Below are 27452 nucleotides of genomic sequence, written 5' to 3'. Positions count from 1 at the left end.
AATGGCCATCTAGACATCCCTTCTGTCCCTCCCCACACCTGATCCTTCCCCATTCCCCTTTCTAGCTCCTCTCCCACCCAGTTCCCAGTTTCCTCCCTCCATCTGCCTCTTATCACTATTTTATTCCTCTGTCTATGTGAAGTTCAAGCATCCCTGCTTCTACCATCCTTCATGTGTAGCTTCTTTAGGTTTGTGGAATGTAGCAGGAGTATCCTGTTGCTTATGTCTAATCTCCACTTACAAGTGAGAGTGAGTACATACCATGCAAACATGTAAAACATTTTCTTTATCCATTCTTCATTGGAGAGACATCTAGGTTGTTTGCAATTTCTGGCTCCTACATGTACAACTGCTGTGAAGAGGATTATCAAGTGTCTCGTGGGATGGAGAGCATCTCTTGGGTATATGCCCAGGAGTGGCATAGATGGGTCTTGAGGTAGAACTATTCTCAGTTTTCAGAAAAACTGCCAACTTGATTTCCACAGTGCTTGTACAAATCTGCAATCCCAGCAGTAATGGAGGAGAGTTCCCCTTGCTCCACATCCTCACCAGCATGTGCTGCCACTTGAGTTTTTTATCTTAGCCATCCTTACCCATGTAAGATGGAATCTCAGTTACGCTGAGATTTCCCTGGTGAGTAAGGACTTTGAACATTTCCTTATGAGCTGCTCAGCCATTTGAGATTTCTATGTTGAGAAATCTCTGTTTAGCTTTGTGGCACATTTATTAACTGGGTTAATTTGGGTTGTTGCTATTTAACTTCTTGAGCAAGACATCTCTGTCAAGGTTGGTGAAGGTCCTTTGCCAATCTGTAGGCTACTGTTTTGTCTTGCTGACAGTGTCCTTTGCCTTACAAAAGCTTCGCAGTTTCATGAAGTTCCCTTAATCAATCATTGATCTCAGAACCTGAGCCATTGGTGTTCTGCTTAGGAAGTTTTCTTCTGTCAGAATGAGTCTGTAGCTGTTTTCCAGCCTTTTACTCTGAGGTAGTGTTTGTTTTTGACACTGAGTCTGTTAGACTATGTCTTTTCTATTGGGGAATTGAGTCCATTGATGTTAAGAGATATTAAGGCATAGTGAATGTTGCTTCCAGCTATTTTTGATGTAATTTTTATATTTGTATGATTATCTTCTTTTGGGTTTGTTGAAGGAAGATTAATTTTTGCTTTCTCTAGTGTGTATTTTCCCTCCTTTTGTTGGTGTTTTCCATTCATTATCCTTTGAAAGGCTGGATTTGTGGAAAGATATTGTGTAAATTTGGTTTTGTCATGAAATATCTTGGTTTCTCCCTCTATGGTAATTGAAGTATTTGCTGTATATAGCAGTCTGGGTTGGCATTTGTGTTCCCTGAGGGTCTCGATGACACCTGCCCAGGATCTTCTGACTTTCATAGTCTCTGTTGAGAAATTCAGAGTAATTCTGATAGGTCAACTTTTATATGTTACTTGACCTTTGCCTTACTGCTTTCAATATTCTTTCTTTATTTAGTACATTTGCTGTTTTAATTATTATGTGAGGGGAGGAATTTCTTTTCTGGTAAAAATCTATTTAGAGTTCTGTAGACTTCTTGTATGTTCATGGGCATCTCTTTCTTTAGGTTAGGGACATTTTCTTCTATAATTTTATTGAACACATTTGCTGGCCCTTTAAGTTGGAAATCTTCACTCTCTTTTATACCTATAATCCTTAGGTTTGGTCTTGTCATTTTGTCCTGGATTTCCTGGATGTTTTGGGTCAGGAGCTTTTTGCATTTTGCATTTTCATTGACTGTTGTGTCAATGCTTTCTATGGTATCTTCTGAGATTCTCTCTTCTCTCTCTTATATTCTGTTGTTGATGCTTGGATCCGTGACTCCTGACTTCTTTCCTAGGTGTTCTATGTCCTGAGTTGTTTTCCTTTGTGATTTCTTTATTGTTTCTACCTTCATTTTTAGATCCTGTATGGCATTGTTCAATTCCTTCACCTGATTTGTTGTGTTTTCCCTTAGTTCTTGAAGTATTTCTCCCTCTTTATTTGTGCTCTCCTGTGTTTCTTTTAGGGAGTTATTTATGTCCTTCTTGAAGGCCTCCATATTGCCTTGATTTCTGTTAGTAACATTCTTACCTTTGCCTTTTGCCATCTGGTTATCTCTGGTGTTAGTTGGTCCTGCTGTCACTGGCTGGTGCTTGTACCTCCTGTGTGCCTGCAAGCCTATCATAGCACCCCTGGGTGACTGGCTTTCCCCTGGCACAGATTGCTGTGGGGCTTCCCAGCTCCTGGGTGCAAGTTGGGTCCTGGCAGACCAAGTCCCAAATGACCTTACACTGAGGTGTTCTCTGTGTTCCTGGCTGCAACAGCCTGCTCAGTCACAAGAGAGAAGATGTTGGCCTTACTTCTAATTGTGGGACTCAATGCAGAGCAGATATCCCCTAGCAGATTAGGTACACAGATGGCTGTTGTGGTGCTGCCCAGCTCCTGGGTGCAGGTGGGACCCTGGGTGGGCCATGTCCCAAGTCCTCGTCTACTCAGGTGATCTTTGCATACTTGTCTGCACCTCTACAGAGTCACAGGAACAAAAATAGTGGCGCCTAATCTCTAAAGGTGGGACTCCCTCTAACCGCCTCTCTGCAGGGTAGATGACCCCTGGCAAGGTAGGTGCCCAGCTTTCTGTGGTGCTGCCAAGCTCCTGGGTGTAGGTGGAGCCATGGTGGTGTGTGTCCCAAGTGCTCTTCTACTCAGGTGATCCCCGTGTACCTGTCTACACCTCTACACAGTCACAGGAGCAAAGATATCAAAACAGTTCTTAACAATAACAGAATGGCTGGGGAATCACCATCCATGACTTCGAGCTTTACTACAGAGCAATAGTGATAAAAGCTGCATGGTGTTGGTACAGAGATATACATGTTGATCAATGGAATAGAATTGAAGACCCAGAAATAAAACCACACACTTATGGACACTTGATCTTTGAAAAAGAAACTGAAAATATACAATGGAAAAAAGAAAGCATCTTCAATAAATGGTGCTGGTCTAATTGGCTGTCTGTATGTAGAAAAATAAAAATAGATACATATTTGTCACCTTGTGCAAAGCTCAAGTCCAAGTGCATCAAAGACCTCAACATAAAACCAGATACACTAAATATAATAGACAAGAAAGTGGGAAAGAGCCTTGAACCCACTGGCAAAGGGGAAAACTTCCTAAAAAGAAGTTCAAGGGCTCATTCTCTACCATCAAGAATTGATAAATGGGATCTCATGAAACTGGAAAGCGTCTGTAAGGCAAAGGACATAATCAATATGACAAATTGGCAACCTACAGAATGGGAAAAAATCCTGACTAACATCACATTCAATAGAGGGCTAATATCCAAATTTATTAAGAACTCAAGAAGCTAACACACACACACACACACACACACACACACACACACACACAAACCCAAACCAAAAATGTATAGAACTAAACCAAGATTTCACAACTGAGGAATCGAATGGCTGTGAAGCACCTAAAAAAATGTTCAAAGTCCTTCCTGATCAGGGAAATGCAAATCAAAATGACCCTGAGATTCCAACTTACACCAATCAGAATGGCTAAGATCAAAACCTCAGGTGAAAACATATGTTGGAGAGGATGTGGAAAAAGAGGAATACTCCTCCATTGCTGGTGGAATTGCAAATTGGTACAACCACTCTGGAAATCAATCTGGAGTTTCTTCAGAAAATTGAAAATAGATATTTCTGAAGACCCAGCTATACCACACTTGGAAATATACTCAAAAGATGCCCTACCATGCCACAGGGGTACGCGTTCCACTGTGTTCATAGCAGCCTTATTTGTGATATCCAGAAGCTGGAAACAACCTAGATATCCCATGACAGAAGAATGGATTCAGGAAATGTGGTTCATTTATACAATGGAATACTACTCAGCTGTTAATAACAAGGACAACCTGAGCTTTGCAGGCAATTGAATAGATTTAGAAAATATCATCATGAGTGAAGTAGCTCAGACCAGACCCCAAAGGAAATGTGTGGTATATACTCAGTAATAAGTAGATATTAGCAAAAAAACCAACCAACCAAGCAAACAAACAAACAAACAAAAGACAGAATACCTGAGATACAGTCCATAGAACTCAAAAAGGTCAACAAGCTGAAGTGCCAAGTGAGGACGCCTCAGTTTCACTTGCAAGAGAGAAGACAGCAATCACAAGTGAAGAGGGAGGGAGGGACCTGGGAAGGAAAGTAGACATGGCAGGGAAGAAGAGGAAGAGGGGAGAGAGGAGAACCTGATCTGACTTTTGTGGAGGGAAAAGGATTGAAGCCCTGAGAGCCAGCAAAAAGAATGGGAATAGGCAACCTTAGAAGATAGGCTGGGGGGACCCTCCAGGATGCACCGGAGACCTGGGAGTTGAGATACTCACAGGACTAAAAGGAAGGGACCCTAGATAAAATGCCTGACAGTAGGGAGAGGGAACTTATAGAACCTACCTTCAGCAGGAGGACAGAACTTCAAAAGAGTGAGAGGGGATCCATCCCAAAGTCATAACTCTGACCCATAATTGTTCCTGTCTGAAAGAATACGGGAATGGAAATGGAGAGGAGCTTGAGGAAAAGAAGGCCCAGCGACAGATTCAAAGTGGGATCCAGTGCAAGGGAAGGTCCCAAGGCCTGGCACTATTACTGATGCTATAGAGCGCTCACAAAAAGGGACCTAGCATGAGAACACTCCGGGAGACCCAACAAGCATCTGAAAGAGTCAGATGCAGATAATTGCACCCAACCAATGAACAGAAACAGCTGACCCCTGCTGTTGAATTAGGGAAGGCTGAATGAAGCTGAGGGCATCCTTGTAGGAGGTCCAGCAGTCTCAATTAATCTGGACCCCCAGAATGTCTCAAACACTGGGCCACCAAACAGACAGCATACGCCAGCTGATATGAGGCCCCTAGTACACATACAATAAAGCACTGTCAGGTCTGTGTTCAGTCAGAGGTGATACACCTAACTTTCAAGAGACTGGAGGCCCCAGGAAGTTTAGAGGTCAGATGGGGTGGGGTTTAGCAATATCCACGTGGAAACGGGGGGGCGGGGGGGGGAATGGTATGGCATGTGGAACAGTTGGAGGGTAGACAGGGGTTGGCAGGGTGGAGAATAAAATATGGAGTGTATAAAAATAATTAATTTTTTAAAATTATATTAAAAAAGAATAATAGGAAAAGAAGAGAGTGAAGATTCCAAACTCCAAGGACCAGAAAAATGTCTTAAGCAAGATCATAGAAGAAAATTTCCCCAACTTAAAGCGAGAGATGGCCATAAATGTACAAAAAGCCAAATAGATTGGACCAGAAAGAAAAATCCTCTCATCACATAATAATAAACATACTAAATACATACAACAAAGAAAATATTAAAAGTTGTAAGAGAAAAAGGCCAAGTAACATAAAATTGCAGACCTATTAGAATGACACCAGGCTTCTCAAAAGTCTACAAAAGCCAAAAGAGCCTGGATAGAGATCATGCAGACCTTAAGAGAACAAAAAACGTCAACTCAGGCTTCAGACGACTTCAAAACTCTCAATCATCATAGATGAAGAAACCAGAACATTCCATGACAAAAGCAAATTTAAGCAATACCTACCTACCAATCATCCATGATCAAAGCAATCATCCACCATGATCAAGTAGGCTTCATCACAGAGATGCAGGGATGGTTCAATATACAGAAATCTATCAATGTAATCCACTATATGAAGGAACTCAAATGAAAAAAAAAAAAACACATTATCTCTTCATTAGATGCTGAGAAAGTATTTGACAAAATCCATCACCCCTTCATGATACACGTAATCCACTATATAAAAAAAACACTCAAAGAAAAAAATCACATGACCATTTCATTAGATGCAGAGAAAGTATTTGACAAAATCCAATACCCTTTATGATAAAAGTCTTGGAAAGATCATAAATTCAAGGACCATACCTGATAATAGAAAAGCAATAAACAGCAAAGCAGTAGCCAACATCAAACTAAATGGAGAGAAACTTGAAGCAATCCCTCTAAAATCAAGAACTAGACAAGGCTGTCCATTCACCCCTACCTGTTCAATATAGTACTCAAAAACCTAGCAAAAGCAATTAGACAACAAAAGAAAGTAAAATGCAAACAAATTGGAATGGAAGAAATCAAAATATCATTATTTGTAGAAGATATTTGCCTAAGGGAGTACTACTCAGTTATTAAAAACAACAAATTCATGGAATTATTAGGCAAATGGGTGGAACTAGAAAATATCATCCTGAGGTAACCCAGTCACAAAAGAACACACATTTCATGCACTCACTAAAAAGTGGATATTAGCCCAGAAGCTTGGAGCACCCAAGATAGCATTCATAGACCAAATGAAGCTCAAGAAGAAGGAAGACTTCAGTACTTCTTAGAAGGGGGAACTAAATACCCACAGGAGGAGAAACAGAGACAAAATGTGGAGCAGAGACTGAAGGGAAGGCCATCAGGAGACTGCCCCACTTGGGGATTCATCTCTCATACAGTCACCAAACCCAGACACTATTGTGGATGTCAGCAAGTGCTTCCTGAAAGGAAGATGATATGGCTGTCTCCTGAGAGGCCCTGTAGGTGCCTGACAAATACAGAAGTGCATACTCACAGCCAACTAATGAACTAAGCACAGGGTCCCCAATGGAGGAGCTAGAGAAAGGGCCCAGGGAGCTGAAGGATCTTGCAGCCTTGTAGGAGGAGCAAAAATATGAACCAACCAACACCCCCGGAACTCCCAGGGACTAAACTACCAACCAAAGAGAACACATGGGGGAACCCATGGCTCCAGCCACATATGTTGAAGGGGATGGCCCTGTCAGACCTCAATGAGAGGAGAGGCCCTGGGTCCTGTGAAGGGTCCACGTCCCAGTGACAGGGAACGCCAGGATAGGGAAACAGGTGTGGGTGGGGTAGTAAACAGGTGGAGGAGGGATGGGATAGGGGTTTTTGGAGGGGAAATGAGGAGAGGGGATAACATTTGAAATGTGAATAAAGAAAATATCTAATAAAAAATGAGTGAAATAAAAAGTAACAAACACATTGAAAGTAAGAGCATTGTTACATCAGAGCAGGAGGAGGGAGCAAGATTAAAAGGAGAATGTAGAGCTTAATATCTTAAATATAAGGCAACTTTATAAAATAAGAGCAATATGCACAATGCAGAGAGAAATAGGCAAAAAGAAGAAACTACAGAGTGGAAGGAGCAGGTAGGACCCTCCTTACCACAGGACAGAACAGGTATTTTCTTGATAGCAAGGCAAGCTTAGTCGTACTAAAGAGGACAAAGCGTTCTGCTATGGACTTGGGTTAAATTCATTTAGCAACAAACTTGAAGAAGCTTTTCTTTCTCTATGCAATAAAGATTGGAGCTCATTTTTCATCCAGAATGAATGAGTTCATTCTGCGCTGGTGCTTGATCTTTTGCTCCAAATGCATTTGTAAGTATAGATGTGTGTGTGTGTGTGTGTGTGTGTGTGTGTGTGTAATTATGAGATAAGGATATAGCTTGGCCCAACTGGTTTTAATGGAGATATATGAATGTGTAAGCATGAATCCATATATAATTTTATGTGAGTTTATCCATATTTACTTATGTAAAAACATTCTTCTGCAAATTTGACTCTCTTCTTCTGGTTCAATAGAAGTTTATTGCTCCAAATGCCCCCCCCCCAGACAAACAAGCAAGAGGCATCTGGACACGAGGGGAAGGGTTCCAGCAAGCAATCCCTTACTTAATCCACTGCTGTTTTAAAATGAGGTGCTAAGTGCCAGTCTGATTTGAAGATGCTATAATTTTGGTTGTATGGTTTTGGCTTCTTTATCAAAAGACAAGTCTGTGTCTTTGATTGTATTCGGTTGATTAAACTGACTGTCCATGTCCACTATCATGCAATTTATATCACTGTTGCTCTGTAGTACAGCTTGAGGTCAGGGATGGTGATTCTTCCAGAAGTCTTGTTCAGAATTTTTTCTTTCATCCTGGTTTTTTGTTTTTCCATGTGAAACTGAGAATTGCTCTTTCCATGTCAGTAAATTATTGTGTTGCTATTTTGATGGGGATTGTATTGAATTAGTAGATTTCTTTTAGTAAGATGCCCATTTTTACTGTATTAAACCTACCAATCCATGAGAATGGGAGACCTTTCCATCCACTGATTTCCCAGCATGGTAATTCTAAAACTTCCTTCTTTCATGATCTACTGTCTGAGAAATCGAAAGTCCCACCTCTGTCTCCCTGTCCAGTCATTTGCTACCAGCAAATTTATTTAGCATTTAGCACATTCTGGGAGGAAGGACAGTGTCTCACACTTAGACATGCAAATTCTCCTATAATTTGGCTACCCCATTAAGATAATATTAGCAATAAACCAAATCTACAACTGTATATTCTTACTTGTAAGTGGATATTAGCCAAAGAGTAAAGAAGAAGGTTGAGGATTGACTCGGCTGGCATCAGAGGTGAGTGCCTGGGCAGGGCCATGCTGCACCACTTCTGATGGGGTAGAACAAACCCTTCAGGTTCCGGGATGCACTGCCTCATCAGGTGTCCTAGGATCCCGCTGGATGGAGGAGACCGGGCTCGGGAGGCCAAACTCAACTGGTCCATCCACAGCGTGTGGGGCGGAGGCCCTGGAGTCTGAGCTGGAGGCACCACCGAGGAGTGGCCTGGCTCGCAGGAGGCGCTGCTGTGACTGCTGCTGCCAGTTGCTGCCACGGGCACGCTGGGTGGTGGCTTCCTCCTCCTGCTCCTGGACATGAGTGGCAATGACCTCGCAGCTCTGGGACCAGAGCTGCTGACATTGAGCAGCCCGCGCATGCTTCTGGCCAGGAACAACCGGCTGGGCGGCCCAGGCTTGCTGCCCAAGGGCCTGCCTGGCCCATTCGCTGCTCTGCTGCAACCTCCAGGTGCTCAACCTCAGCTGCAGCAGCTTCCAGGAGCTGCCCGCCTAGCTGCTGGAGCTGCCAGAGTCTATGGGGGTCAGAAGAGGGCACCAGATCCCCTTGAACTGGAGTTAGAAGGTGCTGCTGTGAGCTTCTGTGTGGGTGCTGGGATCTGAACCCTCATCCTCTGCAAGTGCACTGAGCGCTCCCAACCCCAGAGTCCACTCTCCAGTCCCTCATCACATTAAAGGTTGAGGCAAGGACTCTCACTCAACCTGGAGCTGTGCAGTCCTGTTGGACTGGCCAGCAAGCTGCAGTCCTGGGTTAAGGAATGCACTGCCTCCTTTGATGTGATTATTAGGGTGGCTAAGGTCCTCTGGCTTGCACAGGGGGCACCGTCCTGGCTGACCGTCTCCCCAGCTCCTTAGGCAGCTTCTAGTTATTAGCTGTGTTATGGATGTGCACGCCTTGGATATTTTTTGTTATTGCAAAGCCGTGACTCTTGTCTGTGTCTGTTTGTGACTGTACTTAAGATCAAACCTACAGCTGTGATTCGACACCGAGTCACAGGGACAGTGGATACTGAGGTAATTGTCTATTTCATGGCTCACATGAGGGAACTGAGGGTGGACCTGTTAGAATGAGGTCTGTGGTCTGCATAGCGGTCAACAGGATTGGACATACATTTCACTTTTGTTTTCTGGGTGCTGTGGTGGGGCTGGGGACTCTGCCTTAGCCTTATTGTATCTGCTAAGGTTGGAGAGCAGCTCTGGGGGTGCCCCGGTTGGGGAATGACTCTTCAGAGTCTCCAAAGCATAGGTCTTGGCTGCCGCTCGAGCAGTGACTAATATCTTTGTAAGATGAGGTGATGACCAACAACCCAGACCGCCAGCTGTCACAGCAGTGGCTGCGACTGTAGTATTGGGAGCCTGACTGTGTGATCCTGCGGGCCGTGGCTGCTCCAGGAGCAGGCAGGGGTTAGAGTTGATGAACTGAGGATCAGGAGGGGAAACAGTTGCTCCAGGGCCTCCTGAGGGAGTGTCCCGTGTGCAAGCCTTCCCTCAGGTTTAATTTTGTTTCTCAATTTTAGTTTTATCTTATGTATATGGGTGGTTTGCCTGCATATTTCCGTATACCACATGCATGGCCGGTAATCGTGGAAGCCAGAATTGAGAACCAAAGTTACAGATAGTTGTGAGCCAACATGTGGGTGCTGGAAATTGAACTGAGGTCCTTTGGAAGAGCAGCCAGTGCTCTTAACAGTTACACCATCTCTCCAGTTCCCCTCGGGTTAAATTTTTATTTTTATTCCAGGGGATCTGTATTAGATTCTGAAAACTCACAAGGTAGTCCACACACAACAGTTTGTAACTTCAGTTCCAGGGGATCTGACGCCTCCTTCTGGCTTCTGCAGGCATTGCATGCATGTGGTACACAGAGATGTGTCAAAACACCCATACACATACAATAAAAATAAGTCCTAAAGACAATTTATTTTTATTACTTTTAAGTGTGTGTGTGTGTGTGTGTGTGTGTGTGTGTGAGCTTGGCAGTGGTGGGGCACGCCTTAATCCCAGTGCTTGGGGGGCAGAGGCAGATGGATTTCTGAGTTTGAAGCCAGCCTGGCCTACAGAGTGAGTTGCAGGACAGCCAGGGCTACACAGAGAAACCCTGTCTTGAAAAAAACCAAAAAAAACAAAAAACAAAACAAAAATGTGTGTGTGTGTGTGTGTGTGTGTGTGTGTGTGTGTGTGTGCATGACTACAGGTACCCTCAGAGGCCAAAGGTCTCAGATTTCCTGGAGTCGGAGTTATAGGGAGTTGTGAAGAGTAGGATGTGGGCGCCAGGAACTGAACTTGGGTCCTCTGCAGAAGCAGTCAGGGCTCTTAACTGCTGAGCCACCTCTCTGGCCCTGTTTGCCTGAGTTTTGAGTTGCACTCCTCCGTGGATGCCAGCTCCCCAAGGAGCTTGTGGCTCTGCCTCTGGGTCTCCAAGACCTGAGCTGCTGTCCTTTCTCTCAGGCTGTCCCTCTACTCTGGCCACTACTCCTTTGGCATGTACTGCATGTTGTTCCTGGCGGTGAGTACCCATCTCCTTCCCGGGGGACCTTATGGGGCCACGCCTTCCCTGGGCCTTGGTCTTCCCTTCTGCACAATGGGGTGTGTGGAGGAGGCACTAAGGGTGGGAGGCCTTGCGACTTTCACCCCGGGCTGGGCAGGCTGTGGACACTCGTTGGCCCAGCTGACAGCAGGCTGATGTCCTGATAGCTGTACGTGCAGGCCCGGCTCTGCTGGAAGTGGGCCCGGCTGCTGAGGCCCACCGTTCAGTTCTTCTTGGTGGCTTTTGCCATCTATGTGGGCTATACCCGAGTGTCTGACCACAAGCACCACTGGAGTGATGTCCTCGTCGGCCTCCTGCAGGGAGCCCTGGTGGCCTGCCTCACAGTGAGTGCTGCTTGCCTGACCTATAGTATCTGCTCCCCGCCTCTGATGCCCCGCGACCTCTGCCTGCTGTTCTGTCTCCCAGAGCTCGCCCCTTGTTGCTACTTTTGTTTCCAACCCAATTCCCCAGTAAAAGAAATGTCAATCGCTTAACAAAACAAGCTACAAGCCTAGATTGGGCAGATCTCCCGCTACACTACCCTATGCCCATCTATATTAGTCCATGTAACTTGCAGTTTCTCCAGGCCAGGAGCTTCTCTGCAGCCTAGCTGTGGATCCCCGTAGCCCCTCCCCTCCTATTTATCCCCCGTGGCTCCTCCCCTCGATTCTCAGCTCCTCCCCCTTCCTCCTGACCAATCATTGGCTCAAGCCTTTATTTGAAAAGTTAAGGTGGACTGGGCAAAGAAAATGCCCACACTTCAACTACAGGCAAATGCTGTCCAGAAAGGACAAAGGGACCTAGAAAAGCCAACTGTCAAGCTCTGCCAAGACCGAGTAAGCCAAGTCCTTCATAATTCCTGCTTCACATAAGTGTGTCAGATTCACTGGGCCAAAGGCTGAAGATAGATGTTCCAAAGTTATAGAGACATTACTGGGGAGTGTCCAGGAATCCGGCTGTCTCTGTCATTTCTATAATTTTGGGGAAGCTATGTCCCTGTCCTTCCTGTACACTCAGGTAAATTTTTATTCCTTCTCAAGTCTCTGATGGGGTTGAAAACTACAGAGTCTCACATTTAAGCTTGAGATATTTAGGATTTAAGAAGATGTTGTAGGTCTACAGGGATGTTTTAGGCTGGTAATGCAAATTAGGATAAAATTTGAATTAGGCACAAAATTTCGAATATACCGAAATTGGACATATAATAGAACATTTTTCCTTAATTGCCAAATACTATGGATTGAACATTATGAATGTAAATCCTACCAAACAGTTTCTATAAATGGCTCATAATTGTTATAATTGTATTCAGTTTATATTTTAAAGGAAAAGATCCTCTTATTGGACTAAAAGGGGGAATTGTAGAGAGAATATCTTGTGTATTGTATGGATGTATCACCTGACAATTAAAAAGCTTATGGTCTATGGCTTAGGCATAAAATAGGAAGCTGGACACCGAGGAGGCAGAAGGAATTCTGGGATAGAGACAGATGATAAGATTGGCCTGGGAAGATGCGAGGAGATGGATGCATGGTACCTGAGCACAGGTAACCAGCCATGTGGCAGAATGTACATTAAAAAATTGGGTTATCTAAATTATGATCTAGTAAGAGTTGACCCTAGCTATACGGCCAAGGTATTTTGAGTCTGAGTCTTATTTCTGGGAGCATAGGGGCTGGGAAGATCCCAGATAAAACATCTACACTCTTTCCCAAAGAAAGAGTGACCCTTAACAGAGGCCCGAACAAAGGGAAACCGAGGGGAGAGGGAGAGAGAGTGTTGGGGGGAGAGGCATATACATGGAAGCAGGGGGAAGGAGGAGGGAGACGGTTTGGGGTTCTTAGGGGAGGGGGGATATCAGTAAAGGTTTTACCATTGGCAATGTAAATAAAGATGATATTCAATTAAAAAAAGGTAAAAAAAAAAAAAAGAAAGAAAAGTTAAGGTGGGGAGAAGGTTCCCAAGGCAACTCCTCATCTGCAGCCCCTCTGAGGAGTAGAATTGGCATCAAACAGACCCTCACTGCTGGCCCCACCCATCCACATGAATACCCCCCCCCTCAGCTTCTCCCTCAGGGCCCCCAGAAGATGTCCTTTGTCTTCCAGTCCTACTCACTGCCTATCCCCCTCCCCAGGTCCGCTATGTTTCAGATTTCTTCAAATCCCGGCCGCCCCAGCCCTGCCAGGAGGGTGAAGAGCCAGAGCGCAAGCCCAGTCTGTCGCTGACGCTGACCCTTGGTGACCGACCCTAGCTGCTATGGAAGCTGGAAAGTCACCCGTGGGCCAGTCATGTGTTGGCCCCATGCCCCTGATCAGGCACTCCTGGCTTTGGAGCTGTCCCGGGGTCCTGGCTGGTGACTGTGGACCAGGGTCTTGGGTGCCTGTGTGGCCCTGAGTGTGGGCAGGGCCCATCGTCAGCATTCCTTGACTCTCACATGGCCTCAAAAGATGCGGTCCTGCTCGGAGGGCTTCTCTGGTCACCAGTGGATTTTCGAGGAGGGCCATCCCAGCATGGCCCCGGGAATGGTTGGCCTGAGACTGTTCACGAAGTCAGCACCCTCCCTGACAGCCCTGAAGGTGATAAATACTTTGTTTGCCTGCCTGGATAGGTGGCCTTGGGAAGATGGCTGCCAACCCTTGGACTGCCTGGAAGGTCACACATTGCTTTTGGTCTGAAACCTTTCCTCAAGCCTGTGGAAGATTACTGCTCGGGGCCTCCAAGCCCCTCCCTCAGGCTTGATGTGCTGTGCTGTCCCCACTCTGACCATGTGGACCAAATGTGTAGCCAGGCATTGGAAGTAGGTCCTCCTGGGTCTGCCCTTCCTGATTGTTTCAAAACACTTTAAGTTACTGTCTCATGGGAGGGTGTGTTATAAACTTTGTACCAAATGTCTCTGCTGTGCATGTTGCTTTTCAAGCTCTCCTGCTGAGGTAGAAGGTCCTCCTGCACCTATCTAACCTCTCAGTGCATCATAGTGCAGGACCTGCCAGTCTTAGCAGAGACTTGGGGGACAGAGAGACCTGTCCTGGGTGTCTTGTATATAGGCCAAGACAGAGGCCTCATAGCCACTGTGGCCTTCTTCTGTGCGTAGTGGATACTTAACCTAGGTCCAGCTTAGAAAACCGAGACCCTTCACGGTCAGTGCTGGTTAGGTGCCTGATCGTGCTCCCAGGGTGCCTGGCCGGTCTCCCAGGGGCAGCAGGAGGGGTGCAGGTCTTGCTGTATCCCAGGACAAGGTGTGTGTTTCTCTGGGAATGGGCGGGCTCCTTATGTCCTTCAGGTCTTTGGGTCTGGGAGCATGGGGGGACAGTCAAAAGTACCGACTCCCCCCTCCATTTCTTTCTTCTCCTTAGAGGCTGGGTCAGGATCCTCTGTATGCCACTGGCAGACACTAAAATCCAGGAGGCCCAAGGAATTCAGCCCAACTCAGAGAGCATGCCGGATGCCTCTGCCCTTGGTTGCTGGTGTTCAGCCTTTGACAGCCTGCATTTTCACGGGGATCCTCCCTGTTAAGTGATTGCGTGTCAGCATCCTCCAGCCAATACTCTGCACTGTAGGGTCCCACAGGTCCCAGATGTTCTGTTAGAGGCAGAAGTTCCCAGTGAAAAGGCAGGCTCACATCCTGAGCACAGCAGGGCTCTGCTTGTACAGATCTTCTGTTTGGCCTGACTGCAGTTGAACTGAACCTCTCCCAGGCACCCATGCCTGCCTCTGCCTCATTGCCCAGTGCTGGCTCTGTTTAGCAGGCACAGAGACTGTGGGTGTGGACACGTGCCTGTGACACTGGCACTGGGCAGCTGAGGTATTAGAATGGGGAGTGTGATATCAGCTTGGGTGACAGTGATTCTCCTGTGTGCCTGCGCATGTTCGTGTGTGTGTGTGTGTGTGTGTGTGTGTGTGTGTGTGTGTGTGTTTGCCTGTGGAAGTCAGAGGGCAACCTCAAGTGTCCATTCTTAGATGTTTTCTTTCTTTCTTTCTTTTTTTCTTTCTTTCCTTCCTTCTTTCTTTCTTTCTTTCCTCTTCTTCTTCTTCTTCTTCTTCTTCTTCTTCTTCTTCTTCTTCTTCTTCTTCTTCTTCTTCTTCTTCTTCTTCTTCTTCTTCTTCTTCTTCTTCTTCTTCTTCTTCTTCTTCTTCTTCTTCTTCTTCTTCTTCTTCTTCTTCTTCTTCTTCTTCTTCTTCTTCTTCTTCTTCTTCTTCTTCTTCTTCTTTTAATAAAACAAGGTCTCTAATTGGCCTGGAACCTTACCAAGTAGTCGACCTCACATTGTGGATTTCACACTTCATGTCAAGTCCCTAAAACAGTGGTTCTCAACATGGGGGGGGTCACAACACCCACAGGGGTCACGTACCAGACATCCTGCAAATCAGATATTTACATGATGTTTCATAATGGTATCAAAATTACAGTCATGCTGTAGCAATGGAATAATTTTGTGGTTGGAGAGATGGCCCAGTGGCTAGTGTGCATGGTAACTCATGACTGCCTGTTAGCTTCATCATCAGTGGTACCTGATACCTTCTTCTGACCACTGGGCACTGGGTACTGTACACGTGTGCCCATACCACTCCCTCCCAAATCCCATACACTTAAAATAAAACATTTTATTTATTTATTTATTTATTTATTTATTTATTTATTTATTTATTTATTCTTATTTATTCATTCATTCACCTGGTTGATGCCCTCCCTCTTGGTCTTCCCCTCACTCAAGAAGACAGGTCTTCCCCCCTGTCACCCACCTCCTTCTCCTCTTAGAGTACCTCCCTCCGGTATCCCCCAACCTTGTGCATCAAGTCTTTGCAGGATTACACATATCATCTTTTCACTGAGACCAGACGAGGTAACCAAGTTAGGGAAACATATTTCACAGCTTTAGGGATACACGCCACTCCACCTGTTGGAAGACCCACGTGAAGACCTAATTACACATTTGCTACATATGCGTGCGGAGGCCTAGGTCCAGGCCATTCAATCATTTTTGGTTGGTGATTCAGTCTCTGAGAGCCCACAGGGGTCCAGGTTAGTTGATCCTGTTGGTTTTCCTATGAGTTCCTATCCCCTTCCAGGCCCTCAATCCTTCCCCCAACTCTTCCATAAGATTCTTGTAATGGCTGTTCCTGGTTGTCAGATTGACTCATGTGGAATGAACTACAATTCAGAATTGAGGGGCATACTTGTGATCCAGATCTTGAGGCTGGAAGATACAAGTTTCTGATTTGGATCTTGGCATGGAGATCTTGAGGCATAGTGGCCATGAAAAGCTTAGGCCCAGGCAAGGTGGTACACGCCTTTAATCCTAGGGGACTGAGGCAAGGAGATCTCTGAGTTCCAGGTCAGCCTAGGACAAAGCAAGTTCCAGATCCAGGTGTGGTGGCATACTCCTTTAATCTGGGCCACACCTTCTGCTGGAGACCTACATAAGGACATTGAAGGAGGAAGATTCACTCTTCTTCACCCACTTGCACTTACTTGCCAGCACATCTGTTGGAAACTACTTCTACAGAAGACCAGCTGACACAACCAGCCTCTTGGGGACTGAGCAACTACTAGATCCTTGGACTTCCTATCCACAGCTGACCATTGTTGGCTTAGTTGGATTACAGACTGTAAGTCATCACAATAAATTCCCTCAATATAGAGAGACATTCCATAAGTTCTGTGACTCTAGAGAACCCTGACTAACACAAGTCCTCCAGTTCCATCCCATGTTTGGATGGTTCAGTCAGCTTCTGAGTGGAGCCTTTCAGAGGACAGTTATGTTCGGCTCCTGTTTGGAATCATAACAGAGTATCATCGTAGTGTCATGGACTGGTGCTTGCCCGTGGGTTGTGTCTCAAGTTGGGCTGGTTATTGGTTGGCCAATCCCTTAGTCTCTGCTCCATCTTAACCCCTCCATTTCTTGTAGACAGGATAAATTTTGGGTCAGAAGTTTTGTGGGTGGGTTGGTGTCCCTATCACTTCATTGGGGTTCCTGTCTGGCTACGGGAGGTGGCCTTTTCAGGCTTCATATCACTACTGCTGTGAGTGTCAGCTAAGGTCGTCCCCACTGATTTCTGGGGACCTCCCCCATCCCAGGTTTTTGGCACGTCCTTGTGATGCTTCCAGCCCCCAACCCTGTGAGTTGCAGATTTCCATTTATTCTCCTGGCCTTCTGGGCCCTTCTGTCTCCCCACCTGATCCTGAACCCTGTATCACCTCATTCACCTCCCTATCCCCTCTATCACCCAGTTCCCTCCCTCCGTCTATCTCCTATGACTCTTTTATTCCCTCTTCTAAGTGAGATTCAAGCATCCTCTCTTGAACCTTCCTTCTTGCTTACCTTCCTTGGGTCTGTGGAGTATAGCATTGGTATCTGTATTTTATGGCTAATATCCACATTGAAAGCAGCGCTTAGAGGAAAACCCATAGCTATGAGTCATTTCCCTGTCCCCCAAAGAAAGACAAAAAATGGAGAGAGCATACACTATCAGCTTAACAGCACACATGAAAGCTCTAGAACAAAAAGAAGAAAATACACCCAAGAGGAGTACCCAGCAGGAAATAATCAAACTTAGAACTGAAATTAACCAAGTAGAAACAAAAAGAACTACATGAAAACCACCAAAACCAGGGGTTGGTCCTTTAAGAAAATCAAAGGGAGACATAAGGACAGAAACTGAGGAAATGCAAAAATATTATTAGATCTTACTGCAGAACCCTATACTCAACAAAACTAGAAAATCTGGATGAAATGGACAATTTTCTAGACAGATACTAGGTACCAAAATTAAATCACGATCAGACAAACTATTTAAATATTCCCATAAGCCCAAAAGAAATAGAAGCATCCATTTAAATCTCCCAACAAGAAAAAGCACAAGACCAGATAGTTTTATACCAATATTGTTCAAAGTATTCCACATGCAATAAGGGCACATGCTCCACTATGTTCATAGCAGCCCTATTTGTAGTAGCCAGAAGCTGGAAAGAACCTAGGTGTCCTTCAACAGAGGAATGGATACAAAAAATGTGGTATATTTACACAATAGAGTACTATTCACCCACTAGAAACAATGAATTCATGAAATTCTTAGACAAATGTATGGAGCTGGAGAACATCTTACTAAGTGAGGTAACCCAGTCTCAAAAGATCAATCATGGTATGCACTCACTGATAAATGGATATTAGCCTAGAAACTTTGAATACCCAGGATATAATCCACAAATTAAATGATGTCCAAAAAGAATGGAGGAGTGGCTCCTGGTTCTGGAAAGACTCAGTGCAAGAGTATAGGGGAATTCCAGAACAGGGAAATGGGAAGGGGTGGATGGAAGAACAGGGCCTCGGAAGAGGGCTTATGGGACTTGCGGGGAGTGGGCACCCAGAAAAGAGGAAAACATTTGAAATGTATATAAAAATGTATCATTAAAAAAATAAATGAAAAAAAAGAGAGAAACTTGAAGCAATCCCACTAAAATCAGGGACTAGACAAGGTTGTCTACTCTCTCCTTACCTATTCAATATAGTACTCGAAATCCTAGGCAGAGCAGTTAGACAACAAAAGGAGGTCAAAGAGATACAAATTGGAAAGGAAGAAGTCAAAATATCACTATTTGCAGATGATATGACATAAGTGACACCAAAAGTTCCAACAGAGAGCTCCTACAGTTGAAATACAACTTCAGCAAGTGGCTGAATATAAAATTAAGTCAAACAAATCAGTAGCCTTTCTCTACACAAAAGATAAACAGGCTGAGAAAAAATTAGGGAAATAACATGCTTCACAATAGTCACAAATAATATAAAAACCTTGTGACTCTAACCAAGCAAGTGAAAGATCTGTATGACAAGAACTTCAAGTTCCTGAAGAAAGAAATTGAAGATGATTTCAGAAGATGGAAAGATCTCCAATCCTCACTGATTGGCAGGATTGATATAGTAAAAATGGCCATCTTGCCAAAAGCAATCTACAGATTAAATGCAACCCCCATCAAAATTGCAACTCAGTTCTTCATAGAGTTCGAAAGGGCAATACGCAAATTTATTTAGAATAACCAAAGCTTCAGGATAGCAAAAAAATGTTCTCAACAATAAAAGAACTTCTGTGGGAATCATCACCATCCCTAACCCCAGGCTGTGTTACAGAGCAATAGTCATAAAAACCACATGGTAGTGGAACAAAGACAGGCAGGTAGATCAGTGGAATAGAACTGAAGACACAGAAATGAACCCACACACCTATGGTCACTTGATCTGTGACAGAGGAGCTTAAACCACCCAGTGGAAAAGAATATTTTCAACAAGTGGTGCTGGTTTAACTGAAGGTCAGCATGTAGAAGAATGCAAATGGATCCAGTCTTATCTTCTCATACAAAGCTCAAGTGGATCAAGGACCTCCACATAAAACCAGATACACTGAAACCAATAGAAGAGAAAGTGGGGAAGAGCCTCGAGCACATGGGCACAGTAGAAAATTTCCTGAACAGAACACCAATGACTTGTGCTCTAAAATCAATAATTGACAAATGGGACCTCATATAATTGCAAAGCTTCTGTAAGGCAAAGGACACTGTCAAGAGGGCAAAACTGCCATCAACAGATTTGGAAAAGATCTTTACCAACCCTCCATACAACAGAGGGCTAATACCCAATAAATACAAACAACTCAAAAAGTTAGACTCCAGGAAAACACATAGCCCTAGTAAAAGCTGTGTACAGAGGTAAACAAATAAATCTCAACTGAGGAATATCAAATGGTCGAGAAGCACCTAAAGAAATGTTCACTATCATATGATCAGTGGAGCAGCTGGGACAGGAGCCCTCCTGTCACCATTTGCACCAGGGAGCCCAGCAGCTCCACTTCTCTCTGTGCACTGCCCACCAGGAGAGTGGGATCTCCCAGCAGAGCCTTCACTTCTGGGTGTGGAGATGAGATCCACAGTTTGTCTCCAATAACTGTCTGGAGGGGAAAGGTTAGGAATGCACAGGGCAGCCAGTGGAGCAGCTGGGACAGGAGCAGTCCACTCACCATCTGCACCATGGAGCCGAGAGGCTCCACAGCCATCTGCACACAGATCCTGTCAGAAGAGAGTTGGTCTCCTATGTGTGCTGACACAGGCTTACAGGCCCACAGGAGGGACAAGCTCCAGCCAAAGAAAGGAAGAACAATGAACACCAGAGATAACCAGATGGCAAAGGCAAGCGCAAAGTCATAAGCAACAGAAACTAAAGCTATTTGGCAACATCAGAAACCAGTTCTCCCGCTATAGCAATCCTGGATACTCCAACACACCAGAAACACAAGAGCTGGATTTAAAATCACATCTCATGATGCTGATAGAAGACTTTAAGAATAACATTAGTAACTTCCTTTATAGAAATACAGGAGAAAACAGGTAAATAGATAGAAGCCCCTAAATAATTACAGAAAAACACACACAAACAAGTGAAGGAACTGAATAAAACCATCCAGGATCTAAAAATGGAAGTTGAAAATTTAAGAAATCACAAAGAGAGACAACACTGGAGATAGAAAACCTAGGAAAGAAATCAGGAGTAATAGCTGCAAGCATCACCAACAGAATACAAGAGAAAGAAGAGAGAATCTCGGGTGCAGAAGATAGAAAACATTGACACAGCAGTCAAAGAAACACAAAATGCAAAAACCTCCTGACTGAAAACATCCAGTGTAGAGAGCCTTATTGGGGTGCCATGCCACCTGGCAGGAACTTGACATTGACCAAGATGAAGTTCTTCTCCCAGTCTCTGAGCAGAAATTCCTCTGTTAGCCATAATCCTCTCCACCTAGGGTAGAGCACTCAGACCAAGGTGAAGTTCTTTGTTCCTCCAGATTTACAAATTCCTGAATTAAGTAGGTGACCCACCCAGCTGCCTGAGCAGTTTAGCCAATGCCAAGTGAACAGCCAGACCAGTTCCCCAGAACACACCCTGGAATTTGGGGGAAGAGTCTTACCTGAAACCTTAAAATTCTGAGTCCTCCATTAAACCTTGAGGCTTTGAGCAGGTGCTGTTGTCTTGGTCTCCATCTCTTTCCCCCACCTTTCCATGCATCCCCACCTTCCCTTCTAGGGAACCTATTCCATGTAACTGTGGGCAGTTACAGATTGGCGCCCGACAAGTGTCCAGGCACAGGAAGGTCTCCTGAGGGGACCCTGTCTCGGCAAAGCTTTGCAGAAAATAGAAAAAGACAGTACCCTGCATGGGGAGCAAATACAGGAGCTAAATACTAACACTAGTCTAAAATTTCATCTTTTTTGAAGCTGTTGTTGTCGGTGCAGAAGGATACAGGCTAAGTGGGACAGCGTAGACCCAACACTGAGTTTGCTTAGGAGGTGACAGTGGGAAATGGGATAGGAACTTCAAAACAGGCATTTGTCCGCAGCCTTCAAGAGCTGCTTCAGGAGAAAGAGTAGGGTTTGAAAAACAATGGTTAGAAGGTTTTTTTGGATCAGATAGATTCTTGTTGCCCATGGTTCCGAGAAAAAAAGAACTTTATATAAGAGAACCTGGGAAAAAAATGGAAAAGCGCTAAGAGCCACCAAGGCAGATAATACTACCCTCTGCCTCCGGATGCTTATAAAAGATGCTACTGATGAGGAGATCTCACAGGCACCAGATATCACACTTGAGGAATCTCAAGAAGGAAGCCTGCCAGAGAGGACTTCCTCAGAAAAGAGTCTTCTCAACCCTAACTTAGAAAGATCTAGAGACACTACTGAAGAGCTAACATTAGAGGAGGAAGCTCATTCAGATGAAGGAGCTGCCTAATATTATGGTGAGGATTGGCCTCCTAGTGCACCTTCTGCTCTGCCTATGGCCTCTACTGTAGGAGATGATACCAAGATGGAGATGCAATTACATGAACTGGAGTTTGAAATTAAGTTGCAGAAAGGGTATCAAATGCAGGAAGGAGCAGTGATCCTGAGACACACCAGTCACCACAAGAAAGAGCTGTAAGTCAGGCTCACAGGGAAAGACAGGACACATCTAACTTTGTCATTGAGATCATAGACCAGCAGAATATAGTTAGACAATATCAGACCTTGGAGTTCAAAGTGATAAAGGAATTAAAGACAGCTGTGGCACAGCATAGCCCTAGCTCCTTTTCCACAAGCTTTATTGAATACTGTGATGCAGTCAAATTTAACCCCACAAGATTGGAAGATTCTATGTAAGGCTACTTTGTCAGGAGGTGATATCTTGCTTTGGAATTCTGAATGGCATGAAGCTAGTAAGAGAACTGCCGGGATGAATCAGGTAATCCAGATTGGGACACTAACATGCAACTAGGAGAAGGTCAATATGGAGGCAATGCTAATCAGATTGGGTTCCCTGTTGGACTGTATGCACAGGTTGCAATGGCTGCCCACCACTCGTGGAATCAATTACCGACTAAAGGGGATCTCAGTGGAAGTTTAGCAAGCATTAGACAGGCACTTGATGAACTTTTTCAGGATTTTGTGGATAGGCTACTGAAATCAGCTAATAGAATTTTTGGAACTTCTCAAGCAGAATCTTTGTCTCACAATTGGCTTATGAGAATGCTAATGCAGCTTGTCATACCACCATTAGACCTTACAAGGGACGGATAGACTTAGCTGGGTATATTTGCCTTTGTGCAGAGATTGGGCCTTCGTACAATCAAAGTCTAGCTATGGCTACAGCTTTGCAAGGAACCACCATTCAAGCGATACTCTCACAGAGAGGAGAGAATAAAATGTGTTTTAAATGTGGAGGTTTGGGTCATTTTAGAAGTGATTGCCCTAGGAACAGAGGCGCTGTAAGTGGGCAATCAAGTTATCCCCAGGAGTTTGTCCTAGATGCAGGAAAGGTAATCACTGGGCCAGGCACTGTAAATCTAAGATATATTCAGGGCTGTTCTGTGTCGGGAACCAGGCAGAGGGGCCAGCCTCAGGGAGAGGGGCCAACCTCAGGCAGAGGGCCAGCCTCAGGCAGAGGGGCCAGCCACCCCCAGATGCCCACAGCAAGCATTTTGTGGGGCCATGAAGCCGCTGCCAGGCCAGGGACATCTGTTTTTGAATTTTCAGGGCAACACCAGGCAGCTCAGGATTGGACATCTATTCCACCTCCCATGTTGTATTAACCCCAGAAATGGGAGTTCAGACCCTGCCTACAGGAGTTTTCGGACCTTTTCCTGCAGAAACTTGTGGATTGCTTCTAGGACAAAGCAGTACTATTGTAAAAGAACTGCAGGGTTATCCAGGTTCATAGACAATGATTATGAGGGAGAAATTAAAATTATGGCTGCTTCCATTCATGGTATTATAACTATACCTGCTAACCAAAGAATTGCTCAACTTAGTTCCCTTGTATCAACTAACTACCTTCCAGATTCCAGTAAGAGAGGACAGAGTGGCTTTGGTTCCTCTGTTGTGTACTGGGTTCAATCTATTACTAGTAAGAGATCTAACCTTAAATTAACAATTGAGGGAAAAAACTTTGAAGGATTAATAGATGCTGGAGCTGATTTGACAATTATTAGAGGACAAGACTGGCCTTCAACTTGTCCCTTGTCAGATATGCTCACTCACCTCTGAGGGATTGGTTATGCCAATAACCCAAAGCAAAGCGCTAAACTTCTAACCTGCAAAGATGAAGAAGGCAATTCAGGACAAATTCAGCCTTATGCCAAATTTGCCTACTACCCTTTGGGGGAAAGAGATCTCTTCTCACAGGTGGATTTATAGTGTGTAGTCCTAATAAGGTAGTGGCTACCGCTTTACAGTAAATTGCTTTCACTATGTTTGGGTATGGGCCTTGAATTCCTGATCTCTCCAAGATTTTATCATGAAGGGATGCTGAATTTTGTCAAAAGCGATTTCAGCATCTAATAAAATGACCATGCCGGTTTTTTTTAATTTTGTTTATGTAGTGGATTACATTGATGGATTTGCATATATTGTACCATCTCTGCATCCCTGGGATGAAGCCTACTTGATGATGGTGAATTATTGTTTTGATGCATTCTTTGATTCGGCTGGCCAGAGTTTTGTTGAGTATTTTTGCATCAATGTTCATAAAGGAAATTGGTCTTAACTTTTCTTTCCTTGTTTGGTCTTTGTTTGGTTTAGGTATAAGTATTATTGTGGCTTCATAGAATGAATTGGCTGGTGTTCCTTGTGTTTCTATTTTGTGGAATAGTTTGAAGAGTATTGGTATTAACTCTTCTTTGACGATCTGATAGAATTCCCCACTAAACCCATCTGGTCCTGGGCTTTTTTTCCCCCTTGGGAGACTCTTAACAACTGCTTCTATTTCAACAGGATTAATGTAACTATTTAGATGCTATTTAGATGGTTTATCTGATCCCGTTTTAACGCTGTCACCTGGTATGTGTCTAGAAAATTGTCCATTTTGTTCAGATTTTCCAATTTTGTTGAGTATTAGCTCTTGTAGTAGTATCTGGTGATTTCTTAATTTCCACAGTTTCCATTTTTTTTCCATGAGACAGGGTTTCTCTGTATATCCCTGGCTGTCCTGGAACTCACTCTGTAGACTAGGCTGGCTTTGAACTCTGGAATCTGCCTGCCTCTGCCTCCCAAGTGCTGGGAATTAAAGGCATGTGACACTACCGCCTGGCTAGTTTCTATTGTTATATCTCCCTTTTCATTTCTGATTTTATTAATTTGGGGAGAGCCTCTGTGCCCTCTGGTTAGTCTGGCTAAGGGTTTATCTCTCTGGTTGATTTTCTCAAAGAACCACCTCCTGGTTTCGTTGATTCTTTGTATAGTTCTTTTTGTTTCTATTTGGTTGATTTCAGTCCTGAGTTTGGTTATTTCCTGAAGTTTACTCCTCTTGGGTGTATTTGCTTTCTTTTGTTCTTTAACTTTTAGGTGTGTTGTCAAGCTGCTAGCATAAGCTCCATTTTTTTGGAGACACTTAGAGCTCTGAGTTTTCCTCTTAGCACTGCTTTCATTGTGTCCCATAAGTTTTGGCATGATGATGTGTCCTCATGTTCATTAATTTCTATAAAGTCTTTAATTTCTTTCTTTATTTCTCGCTTGAGCAAGCTATCATCGAGTAGAACATTGTTCAGCGTCCCTGATTATGTATATTTTTTGCTGTTTTTGTTTGAACTAAAGTCCAGCCTTAGGCCGTAGTGATCTGATAGGGTGCATGGAATTATTTCAATATTCCTGTATCTGTTGAGACCTCTTTTGTGACCAATTAATTATACGGTCAATTTTGGAGAAGGTACCATGAGGTGCTGAGAAGAAAGTATATTCTTTTTGTTTAGGGTGGAATGTTCTATTAATATCTGTTAGATCCATTTAGTCCATAACTTCAGTTAGTTTTACTGTTTCTCTGTTTAGCTTGTGTTTCCATGATTTGTCCATTGCTGAGTGTGGGGTGTTGAAGTCTCCCACTGTTATTGTGTGGGGTCCAATGTATGCTTTGAGCTTTAATAAAGTTTCTTTTATTAATGTGGGTATCCCTGCATTTGGAGCATAGATGTTCACAACTGAGAGTTCATCTTGGTAGATTTTTCCTTTGACCACTATGAAGTGTCCCTCCTTATCTTTTTTTGACAACTTTTGGTTGAAAGTTGATTTTATTTGATATAAGAATGGCCACTCCAGCTTGTTTCTTGGGACCATTTGCTTGGGAAATTGTTTTCCAACTTTCGACTGTGAGGTAGTGACTGTCTTTGTTACTGAGGTAGGTTTCTCGTGTGAAGAAAATTGTTGGGTCCTGTTAACATATCCAGTCTGTTAGTCTATGGCTTTTTATTGGGGAATTGAGACCATTGATGTTAAGAGATATTAAGGAAAAGCGATTGCGACTTTCTGTTATTTACATTGTTAAAAGTGGAATACTGATTGTGTGGCTATCTTCTTTTGGGATTGTTGAAAGAAGATTACTTTCTTGCTTTTTCTAGTGTGTAGTTTCCCTCCTTGTGTTGGTATTTTCTACTCATTATCCTTTGTAGGGCTGGGTTTATGGAAAGATATTGTGTAAATTCGGTTTTGTCATGGAATGTCTTGTTTTCTTTGCCTATGGTAATTGAGAGTTTTGTTGGGTATAGTAGCATGGACTGACATTTATGTTCTCTTAGGATTTGTATGACATCTGTCCAGGATCTTCTAGCTTTCATAGTTTCTGGTGAGAAGTCTGGTGTAATTCTGATAGGTCTGCTTTTATATGTTTCTTGACCTTTTTCCCTTACTGCTTTTAATATTTTTTCTTTGTTTAGTGCATTTGGTGTTTAAATTATGTGATGGGAGGGGTTTCTGTTTTGGTCCAGTCTATTTGGAGTTCTGTAGGCTTCTTGTATGTTCATGGGCATCTCTCTCTTTAGGTTAGGGAAGTTTTCTTCTATAATTTTGTTGAAGATATTTACTGGCCCTTTAAATTGTAAATCTTTTCTCTCTTGTATACCTATAATCCTTAGGTATATAATCTTCTCATTCTGTCCTGGATTTCCTGCATGATTTGAGTTACAAACTTTTTGTATTTTGCATTTTCTGTGATTGTTGAGTCCATGCTTTCTCTGGTATCTTCAGCCCCTGAGATTCTTCTTTCTCCTGTATTCTGTTACTGATGTTTGCATCTATGACTCCTGATTTCTTTACAATGTTTTCTATCTCCAGAGTTGTCTCCCTTTGTGATTTCTTTGTTGTTTCTACTTCCATATTTAGACTCTGGATGGTTTTGTTCAGTTCCTTCGCTTGTTTGTGTTTTCCTATAATTCTTTAAGGAGTTTTTGTGATTCCTCTTTAAGGGCTTCTACCTGTTGACCCATGTTTGCTTTTATTTCTTTAAGGGATTTTTGTGTTTCCTTTTTAAAGGACTTCTTGTTGACTCATGTTCTCCTGTATTTCTTTAAGGGAATTATTTATGTCCTTCTTGAAGTCCTCTGTCAGCATCATGAGACGTGATTTTCAATCTAGATCTTGCCTTTGTGTTGTGTTAGGTGTATCCAGGATTGGCTGTTATGGGAGATCTAGATTTGGATGGTGCCATGTTGCCTTGGTTTCTGTTGGTAATGTTCTCGTGTTTGCCTTTTGCCATCTGGTTATCTCTGGTGTTAGCTGGTCTTGCTGTCTCTAACTGTGGCTTCTCTGTCCTGCAAGCCTGTGTATCTGTACTCCTGGGATTCCTGTTCTCTCTGTGCACACTGGTATGTAGGCACTCCTGGGAGACCAGCTCTCCTGTGGTGGTGTTTGTGGATGTAGCTCTGTGGTCCAGGATCATCACCATGCTCCCAGGCCTCTCCACACTCCTGCAGAGGGACAAAATGTCCTGAGTGCAGTGGGCTCTTTATGATGTATCAGGAGACGTTGTCTTCACTATAGCAGACCCAAAGTCCCTGAGTGATTCTGGTTCTCAAATGCTCTGAGTGCAGCTGATTCTCTAGAATGTATCAGAAAATGGTGTTTTCACTATAGCAGACCTGGAAAGAGT

General features: G+C 43.9%; 1 protein-coding gene across 1 annotated transcript in view; it reads left to right on the top strand.

Annotated features, from left to right (window-relative positions):
- LOC127670988 (phospholipid phosphatase 2-like) overlaps positions 1-13595 on the top strand; it is a 238448-nt gene extending 224853 nt beyond the window's left edge. The window contains exons 2-3 of the mRNA XM_052165610.1: positions 11193-11369; positions 13160-13595. Of these exons, the coding sequence (XP_052021570.1) occupies positions 11193-11369; positions 13160-13276 (294 nt within the window). The 3' untranslated portion in view covers positions 13277-13595. The remainder of the gene's footprint in view (positions 1-11192; positions 11370-13159) is intronic.
- The last annotated feature ends 13857 nt before the right edge of the window (positions 13596-27452 follow it).

This window comes from Apodemus sylvaticus, chromosome 20, assembly GCF_947179515.1.
Source record: "Apodemus sylvaticus chromosome 20, mApoSyl1.1, whole genome shotgun sequence".
NCBI lineage: Eukaryota > Metazoa > Chordata > Mammalia > Rodentia > Muridae > Apodemus > Apodemus sylvaticus.
This window is presented reverse-complemented; position numbering and strand designations above follow the sequence as displayed.